The following is a 10,396-nucleotide window of genomic DNA, read 5'->3' as shown; positions in this document are numbered from 1 at the left end:
GCTATAGAAAAATAGCTCTGCAGGTTTAAAATGTGCAAAAACTTAAATATATTTTCACCCAGCTGGTTTTGGGGAGTGTGGACATCTCCTCAGGACTGAAGTGCTGTCAAACTAATGCTAGCTTCTCAATTTTCTTTTCAGTCTACGCTCCTCTGCAGTTTAATACTTTCATCTAAAAATAAAAAGAGACTCCAGCTCCATCTGCAGCAATCAATACAATAACTTCAAATATTTCTCGCAACTTTTGAAAGCTCCCTGCACAGCCACAAAAGACTTCGTTCTGCTGCTTTCACAGCTCCTGATGATTAGATCGAGCATGATAGGTAAAATCAGAGGAGTGCCCCTTTAACTGCCTTGCTCACTAAACCAATGCCATGGAAACAGCAGAGCAACAATAATAGTGTGGGCTTTGCAGAGTTAAAATAAAGTTGAAATCTTATGAAAGGGAGAAGAAATTAATGAGTTTTGTCTTCTTGTTCCAGATGGCAGGGGTACAGTTTCAAATGAGCAGACTCAAGAGCCAAATAGGATATTTTAATCTTCACTGAAACACGCAGCTCTTCATTGTCTAAAATACATATATTCTATAAACCTAATTGATGAATCCCAGACTAAGCTTATGAAAATTTAGTTATGGGAGACATCTAAGAACCAGTTATTATATAGTCCTGTGAATTTAAATGCCTTCTTCATCCACGCTGTCACTTAAATACATTGTGTCCAAAAAATGTAACCACAACACATATTTGCTGATGTTTTAGGCTTTAATTTCTAAAAGGTGCAACATGTAAGTATTTTATTTTAAAAGTTCACTCACTGTTGACCAGCTAGCCTCAGCTGTGGCCCATATGGTTAACATTCAAAGCTTTTTGGGTTGAGAAACAGTGCAAGTGGGCTTTGAAGTATGTTTGTGCTCACTGGGTCGGTATGATTCTCCAAATCTTTGCAGCGGCAGGATTTATATACACAGCAGCGCTGTGTACTAAAACATTTTTGCTCTGTTTTTCCAGGCCTGCCTTCAGTGTCCTTCAGCTCCTTCTCCAGTGAATTTCGCATCTCAAAGACCAAGTTCATGAAAGCTGGCACAGGAGACTCACTGGAGAGGCAACCGAATGATAAAAATCATCACAACACTGACCTGGTCAGACTGTAGCTAAACATAAACAACTAGCTGCTAACCAACTAACTGTTGCATTTAGTTACACTGGTTGCTGCTGTCACCCTGGCAAACATAAGGTGTGTGCCCAAAATGATATCACAACTGCTGGTGCCATTTTGGCTGGTCAATCATCTCTTGATTTTCTAACCTGGTGTAAAGTAACATTTGAGTCCTTACAGCATTTCAATATATCGATACAAAAGCAGAGAAATGTTGCAGCAGTTGCAAAGTCATAATGCAGAAACTTTGCTCAATTTCAAGCAGATCCAACTTTAAAATTCTCCTAAAATGTTAATGCATTATAAGAATAATGCAAAAAATACACAGTAAACAGTGGAAATCTGAGAAGAACCATGAGTACTTCTACGTTCTGATTACAAGCAGTGGAGTACTTTTACACTGTAATAAAGTTAGTATACTTGTGCTGAAGTAAAGGATCAGAATACTTCTCCCACCACTGTTTTTGCTGTGTCTTTGGAGACCCATGAAACCAATATGGGAAACTCGGCTCAAGACAGATGCAATTATGTTGTGAAAATACCCACAACTTCCCTAGAGCCTGCAGCATGCCAACAACAGCATCCACAGAACAAACAAGACACAAATAGCATGTTCTCTGTTTGGCTTTTACTTTACTGTCTTCACAATCAACAATAAATATCCTGCAACACAACACAGCTTATAGTCAGACATGCTTAAAATAAAAATACAAAAGACTGGAAAAAAAAAATACTCAAGTTACCTTTACTGCAAGAAAACAGATGTAACATTATTGCACATTTCTGTACATGGTCTGGTGTACAATTTGGCAAAACCAGATGTCTATAAAGTCAGGACTCAATGTTCTTTATTTCCCATATGACTGCTGTGATCAGGAACGGCCCTGTGTTAAGACTGTGTGATGAAACACAGGCAAACAGGTTTAAAAAAAAATAAAACATAAGGCAGATTATCTGAACTTAAAAGATAATCCTCTTAAAAGATTCAAGCCACAAAACTTAAGCATCAGCTAAACAAAGGCTCTGAAATACTCCATGAGTTACATATTTGGCTAAAAACATTTATGGGTAAATCTATTACACTGTCCTTTCTCTCAGCTACAGCAGCGGCCTATGACCACTTCATAACGATGAAGTATACCCACTCTTATGTAAGACAAGCCCTGATGAGAACACACGAGTATTGCTTTGGTGCACACAAAATTGCCAACTAAATGTCCAACATCATTTAAGGCAATGTAATTGGTGGTTGCATACACAGAAACTGACTGAATCGTGGGGCAATGCAACCACGGCAAATGGTAAATGGACTGGTTCTTAACTCAAAGCGCTTTATACAACATGCCTCATTCACCCACACTCTTCTTTCTACAGCTAAGTGCGTTCTATCTAACATTAACACACATTCATACTCTGACGGTTACACTGGAGAGCAACTTGGGCTTCAGTATCTTGCCCGAGGATACTTTGGCATGCAGACTGGAGAAGCCAGGGATCGAACCACCAACCTTCCGATAAGTGCTTCCTGCTCTACCTTCTACTCATCCATACGTACTGAGCACTAATGGCCAGTATAACACTGAGTACAAGGATGTTTAAGTGAGGAAATGTGAGTTGAAGAAGCATTTGTAGAATTCTTTCTCAGCTAAAAATATTAAATATCCCCATATGTCTTCAAATACTGTTAAACTGGTAAAAACGTATACACTGAAAGCAGTTTGTCCTTGCTGTAGTCACTCCTCGTGTTCAGGGAGCCTGCTATAAATGACTGAAAGCAAAATCCAGTCTTCACACGATGCAGAAAAGTTAATATGAGCCTTCACTGCATAATCATCCAAATAAGCGGGTAACTTCAAAAGTTACAGTGTTCTTAGCATTTCCCTCCCTTGGCAGCGTTTCTTGTCGACTCTGCATTGAAGGTCCAATATCAAAAAAGCCATTTTCAAACATGCACTGCAGCGTGGGGCTTTTCTGGGACTTAAGACTGTCTGACGCACACTAATAGCAAACTAGCTGGTCTTTATACTGCCAGTTCCTTGGTACAAAGTCTGAGTGATGTCAGATTGCAGCAATGTGTGAATAACGCAGATAATATTGTGAGTGGGCATCATGTGCGCTGCCTCCTGCACACTCTAAACAGGCAGCACCCTCGCCTAAACCGAATACGGAGTATTTCTGGTAGCTCAAATGAACCTGAAGCGGAGCATTTGCTGCTGTGTGCCATGTGAGAGAGGACAAGTGTGGAAACGATTCCAACCTAAGACTCCTGAAACCCTGAAGTTCATATGTCAGAATATCCCCAGATGGAACATAAAGCAAAGAAAGGAACATTAGAAGAGAAATTTTAAACTAAATGTATCAATCAATCTATTTTCTTAACTGCTTTTCCAATTCAGAGTTGCAGAGGGGGGTGGAGACAGCCCCAGGTGACTTTGGGAAAGAGGCTGGAACAACCAATTTTCCTTATTTTGAATGTCTTTGAGAAAAACCTATGCATGCACAGGGAGACTATGCAAACCCCACACTGAAGGACCCCAGCTGTTGAACTAAGAGGTTTTTTTTTGCCATGTGAGTGCTAACCACCGCACCACCCTAGCTAAACACAAAAGGAGGACTGTGGATTGTCCCCGATCTCACGATTTGATTTGTAGTTTTTTTTTTTTTTTTGAGGAATGGCGAGCAAAACCTGTTGTGAACATATAAAATAAACACCACTGATAATAAACTCTTAGAGGCCACCAACATCGGCTGAACATGAGGGGGAAAAAAAGCATCTAAACCAGACTCTGGAGCTGCCTTAGACCAATGATTGAATGCTGGGCTACATGTGAACAACTATTCCACCTATAGTAGTGCTGCTTACTTATAGTAAAATAAATCATGTATAATATTGGCAACTTGCCCCGTAAAAGTCTACACACATGTTTCTTAAATGAAACAGGAAATGTCCTCTCAGTGATGGGAGCTCTGCGACTACAGCGAGCATCAGTAACAGTAGTAAAGTTGAGAGCGCAGCCCCCTGAAGGTGTCCTCATCCTGCCCGCTGGCCTGCTCTCCTTCAAAGAGCATGGAGTCTGGAAGCACCACGCCCTCTAGTGGATCTGGCTGGCAGAACTCCACTATAAATTCCTCCTCACAGTCCAGCAGCAGTTTCGACCACGCACTCATGTCCAGCTGGCCCGCGGTGCCGCCGTATTCCTCCGGTAGAACTGACCGTGGTATGTTCCGGTGCAGGGAGCGCAGGTCTGAGCCGTGGAGGATGTACTGCGTAAGAAGACGACAAAGACACGTCAGTGACCTCACCTGTAGCTTTAATATTTGATGTGAAAGGTGTCATCTGTAGTAATGAGCCCACACAGATTTCTCACTTGACTTCCCTCACTTCTACACGGTGTCAGACCTTCTTTTGGCTCACTGCTTTACTTTCACTTTACTACTAAGCTTCACCCTCACAGTTTTCATACTTGGGATGTATTATCAAAAAGGTCCAGGAATGGGATTATCAAAATCAACCACCTTTCCTCCCATTCAAGAACCCCTTTCTCGTGAACCTCTGGTTTTCCATTTCAGTCCAGTTATGCATCTGCAATGCACACTGAATCTCCTGCAGTGTGTTAACTTGACTTTCATTTTCTGGAAGCGTACAAAGCTTCAGGGAGCCAAATGTGGCAAGCAGAACAGGTGGTGAGTGAAGATTGTGTCGGTTCAGGCCAAAAAAACTCCCGTTTTTAAATCTGCTCTGTGTTGGCACATGCACCACAGCACAGGTGATTTCCACTGATCGGTCTCCCTCACACGCCTCAGGACATCACACAATCCAGTTAATGTTGAAATAAAAATGACGAGCATGTCTCATTTCTCACTTGATACTTGGAAACTGTGGATACGCCTTCTGAAAACAGCACAGTCCCAGCTGGAGACCTTAGGTCTCATCACCAGTGACAGCGAAAGTGGTCAGAAGTCCACTGAGTGAACTAGAAATAGCAGTCACACTGAAGCTGTCTGAGCATGCCCAAGAAGAAGATCTTGAACTGGAGATGGCCATGTGTAAATGATCTAAGAGTTTCTGATCACAGCTCCTTAAAAAAAAAAAAAAAAAAAAAAACCCTCAAAAACATTAAATCACGTAACCAAATATGCAAAGATGAACCCAGAGGTGCATTACTATATCCAAACTAGAGCTACAGGGAATACTGGTTTTATTTATTTTTAAGTAGCCACAAACATGGCATTAAATCAACGTGTATACCTGCTGATTTTTTTGCACCTATATATTTACATAAGTGATAACATGCCACTGTTTACATATTTACAGCTTGTTTTTGTTTACCCCGGAGTTAATCATAAATGTGTTATTACAGGTTTTAATGAACACAATACCAGCCTCATCATCCCATTTTGAAAAATATTGTTTTGTTTCGCACTATTTTTGTTAACTCCTCTGAAAAAGAACACGCTTAGCTTTTCATTTTCACAGATGAAAAAAAAAAAAAAAAAAAAAAGACTATCAATTAGAAACACAGGCTGCAAAACAGGCCTTTGTTTCAAACAAAAGAGTCAGACAGTACAAGGACCATAGTTACCCTCTCTGCCATCTTCTCCTTCAGAAACGGCTTAATTATAGCAAAGATGCCTTTGAAAATCCGGGGCTCATTAATTATGTTGACGGCCTTGATTCTGATCGGAAACCCATCCTGTGAATTAGAAGAGAAAGCAGTCTCAGCCGGGCCTCGTCAAATGATTCACACATGCTTTGTGTACTTATGTAAATATCAGACACTCCACAGGCAGTGCTCAAGAGCTACTGCTGTGACTCGCAAGGTTTTTTCTCATGTGTGTTACACTAATACTATTTTTTGCTGCTGTATCATAAATAAAAATCATTTTGAGCTAGTGATTCATTCAGCAATCATCTCAGAGTGATCTAACAGAGGTATTTCCTTTTGACAAGCTAATATCATCATCAGAAAATGTCTATCAATTAATGCACATTATTTCTATCATTCGAATTTTAATGTCATACCTGGAGGATGCTCACAACTTTTTTGGCGAGGAACGGACCTGGATTGGATGCTTGTGACATTCCCACTCCGGTGTAGTCTGCTAAAATAACAATGCCGTTCACCTGCGTTTCCTCCGGCTGGATCAGTTTCTCCAGAGTCAGATAAATCGCTCTCACATTGTCAACAAAAGGGTAATCATTTGGTTTCCATTTTCCTGTAAAAAGGTTAGAGGTGAGTAATCGTGCATCATGAGCAAAAGCTTTTCTTTATGGAATTGTTAGTATTAGTCATTCAGAAAGAAATGTAAGTGTGTGAACTCTACTGAATAATGTGTCAGTTAAATGAAGTATTGCATGTAAAATTGCTGAATTTTCCAATGAAGATGAAGCAGACACCAACCTGGGCGGAGACACAGGATGTATCTTCCGTTGGGGTCTGGCCGTGGCAGCACTGTGAGAAAGCCCAGGTCAAGGACGTGTTTCACTGTGGATGGCTTTAGGTCCTGGAACACCTCTGGCCAAGCCTTACGTCCTGCATGGTAATTGAGGAGCAGCTGCAGGGCACGGTCATAGTCAAACTTCCTGGCCCGCAGGAAGCGCAGCAGGAAGGCATCATCCAGTCGCGTCCTGAGATTGGGCTGTTCCTGCAGAGTCAAAGTGGAAAAAAATAAATAAATAAAAAAGAGGGGGAGGTCATGAATGACAACAACTAGAATAAACACAATATGGTTTGTGACTAAACAAAATCAAACACTGCCATCTAACACTGCCATCCATCCCTCCCGATGTGGGGACAGCAGTCCAAGCAGCAGTGCCCAGACCTCCCTCTCCCTGGCCACCTCCTCCAACTATTCCGGGGAACACAAAGCCAGCCAAGAGATCTAATCTCTCCAGCGTGTCCTGGGTCTACCGTGGGGCCTCCTCCCAGTAGGACATGCTTGGAACACCTCACCTAGGAGGCACCCAGGAGGCATCCTAGCCAGATAGCCAAAATACCTCAACTGGCTCCTTTCAATGTGGAGGAGTAGCAGCTCTACTCTGAGCCCCTCCCAAATGAACAAGGTCCTCACCCTGTCTCTAAGGAAGGGCTGAACTCTGACTGCCGTTAGCAGACCAATCCCCAGCTGCCAAAACTGGCTCTTTTGTAATTCATTACAAATACACACACAAAAAAAGAATGTGAAATGGGGAATAACGTGGAATTAGACCACACCCACCTTCAAGAGCAACCAAATTCTGAACTCAAGTTCACATGTCTAAAGTTTTGTGATCTATTTTGCACGACACTGATGAAAATCTGTCCTCAGACAGACAAACATAAACACCTGCCAAAGTTCTCAAAGTAGCTCTTTGATTGGTATAGCAGGCCACGGCAAATATAATATTACCTCATTATTATACTTTTAAAGTATTAAAAGTTAATATACTAACCAAAAAAGAAATGGAAGTTTGTGTTTCAATTAGAGTTTATAGACACTATATTATTTGTACATACAAGCCATTTAATATGAGGTATGGCCTCATCTGGATGTGACACAAGCAGTTACCCATCTGTAAATGGACTGCATACATGTCTGGATATGTTGCTAAAGAATTGCTCTCTATTCCTGAATGAGTGCAGCCCGGAGCTCTCCAACAGTTATTGGTCACGGCTGCCTCTAATGAACATGATGACCCAGTGTGCACCAAGTAAGTTCAATAGGAGACAAACTGGAATTAAATGCTGGCAAAGGAAGTGTCTGGTTATGCTCCTGCTCTTGAAATGCCTGCTCTACTCTGGCAGTGATGAGCGGTGTGTCAAGCAGGTACTGTCCTGCTGAAACAGCCACAGGGCAGGGTGCTGCTGCATACAGTAAATTCAGGTTAGAGAACTTCAAATCTACTGCAGTCCAGCCAAGAAAAAAAAAAATCAGATCAGGGAATCTCATGGGCATGCAAGGCTACAACAACAGCATCCATCATACCAAAAGCCCATCCTCTGTTGATGACACACTAAGAAAACATATTTCACAACATAAAAACTACATTTCTTTTTTTGACTAGTATAGTTTATAACAGAGGTTCCCAAATGGTGAGCTGAGGCAGACTGGTGTGCCTTGGGATTTTGAATGAACCATACACCGCAGATGCACAAAAAGTAATGATGGAGATTTAAATTTACTATTTTTAGTACATATCAAAAGGGTCTCTTTGATAGACAGCGGGTAAAACAGATTGCTTTCTTGTGTGAAGCAACCTGCCGCTAACTAAATTGTCGATATCATTTAGGTCCAGATGCTGCAAATGTTTTGAGCACAATGCTGATGTTCAGGAGGGTATGGGGACAACATCTCTAACTATTGCTCTGTCTTTATTATGTTACCTTTTCCTCCTTGATTGTTCTGCCCTACCTTAAGTATCATGTCCCTCAGTGCTTGAACATCCCGTAGACGCCATTCTGGCTTCTCCTGGAGCTCCTCGCGTGCCTTGGCCACCAGTTCAGGGGTCAGGGTACAGGAATAGATGGGTGGAGGGGGACTGGGGAACCAGCAGTGCCCTGCAGCTGCTGACGAGTCCATTGGAGGACAACCGAGATCGATGGACTCATGCTGATCGGCCATGGACTGACTGGGTGAAGCTGTTAGGAAAGCAACACACATGAGGGGAATTTGCAGAAATAACACAGTGTATTATCAATGATGATACGTCATAATTTAAAGACTTTTTGATCATATTTTGTATCAGTAAGCTGACTCGGCACAGTTAGTGTACAGCTGCACAAAATAAAAACATTTAAGTACCTGAACACTTGAGTAAATATCAGGTACACGCACCAACTACGCAGTTTTAGTAATTATTTCAATTTTAGCGAAATTTAGCAACAGATGTTGGGAACACGATGCTCCCTTATAAAAGACGGGAGCGTGACGCTTTCCAGTAACTACCGGAGACTGCAAACACTGACTGCGTTTACTCAGAAATGAGTCAGAGCATCAGGAGACTCGGCTAATACAACCTGACCCTCTCTGAGCATATGTCCGGATAATGACCGAATACTGACCCGAAAATGTGCTTAACGTTATCCTTCTACGACAGACATAGAGTGCATCGATAAAAGGCCGCTGGCAAGTGATATATGACTTCAGAAGACATCCGCAACGATCTAATCTACAAAACCGCTGTAAAAAAAATCTCAACCAACCTGTCAGGAAAATCCTTTTTCCGGGTAAAGAGCCGGCGTTAGCTCATTGGTGCTTTCGTAGCACGTGATGCGCTGCGCCGTTGAGTCGTGCGCCTGTTGTTTTGATGCCATTGTTGTCTTCAAGTTTCATCGGATTTTTTTTTTTTTTAATAAGGGCCTCAGAAAAATATTGAAAGGTGCCTTGATCCTGTAGATGGAACATGTAGGAAGCTAAAATACCATATGTGCAATCAGCTACAGGTTGAGACATCTGTCGCCTGGTATTCTTTTGATACATCATTAGCCCTTTTTGTTATATATAAAAAATTTCCATCAGAAATTAGGCGCCCAATATCTTACGCAATAATAATAATAATAACAACAATAATGTGGCTGTTATGTGAGTCTCTTGTGTTTTAAATTCAAAATGTGTGTGTGTGTTTTAATGGTATTTTAACAAATTACGACAGGATTTACTACACGAACAGGCATCCGTGTACCTCAACCTCACAAGTCTGAAACAAACAGTAATAAAAATATCCGTATTTTCTCATACTACTGATATCAGTTCAAAGCATTAGGGCTGTAATTTTATAGCTGTAGGCTGGCGTGGTGAGCTCATACTTGCACGCAAGTGTATATAACCGCTATTAATTTTATTGTATTTTGAAGCAGTAGATGGCAGAATTTACCTGCATGTTTCTACGCGTGCGTCCCTGCTCTGTCAGCTGGTTGCATGTCGTCTCAGAGGCTGTGTTGGTACACTTTTTTTTTTTTTTACCCCAAATTTTAGATTAGGGTTTTGAAAAAAAAAAAAAAGTTCTAACCAAAGTGTTGATCATATAAGGGGCTGGCGTTCTGTTCATAAAAAAATAAGCAATTGAGTAACTGTCTAAATAAAAAAAATAAAAAAATCTAATATGGATATGGCCTTTGCATTGGTGTCCATCAATTGTGTCACACCACCTGTGTCACACTACTATAATAATAATGTATTATGATATGGTATGGTATTTCCAGGATATTTTAAAAGATACTCAAAGTACCTAAAGTAAAAGTACTCAATATGCATTATA

At 41.2% G+C, this 10,396-nt stretch overlaps 1 protein-coding gene across 2 annotated transcripts; it reads right to left on the bottom strand.

Annotated features, from left to right (window-relative positions):
• Positions 1-1,774: 1,774 nt before the first annotated feature.
• Positions 1,775-9,375, bottom strand: ttpal (tocopherol (alpha) transfer protein-like). Of its 2 annotated transcripts, none has more exons than XM_030732725.1 (6): positions 9,342-9,375; positions 8,551-8,777; positions 6,561-6,804; positions 6,182-6,375; positions 5,742-5,852; positions 1,775-4,422 (listed from the first exon to the last, which is right to left on the bottom strand). In XM_030732725.1, the coding sequence occupies exons 2-6, from the start codon at positions 8,758-8,760 to the stop codon at positions 4,144-4,146; spliced, it is 1,038 nt and encodes a 345-aa protein (XP_030588585.1). In that variant the 5' UTR covers positions 8,761-8,777; positions 9,342-9,375; the 3' UTR covers positions 1,775-4,143. The 2 variants fall into 2 exon arrangements, with proteins under 2 accessions (XP_030588585.1, XP_030588584.1); XM_030732724.1 differs by lacking the exon at positions 9,342-9,375 and adding an exon at positions 9,201-9,313.
• Positions 9,376-10,396: the final 1,021 nt, after the last annotated feature.

This window comes from Archocentrus centrarchus, chromosome 7, assembly GCF_007364275.1.
Source record: "Archocentrus centrarchus isolate MPI-CPG fArcCen1 chromosome 7, fArcCen1, whole genome shotgun sequence".
NCBI classification, from domain to species: Eukaryota; Metazoa; Chordata; class Actinopteri; order Cichliformes; family Cichlidae; genus Archocentrus; species Archocentrus centrarchus.
This window is presented reverse-complemented; position numbering and strand designations above follow the sequence as displayed.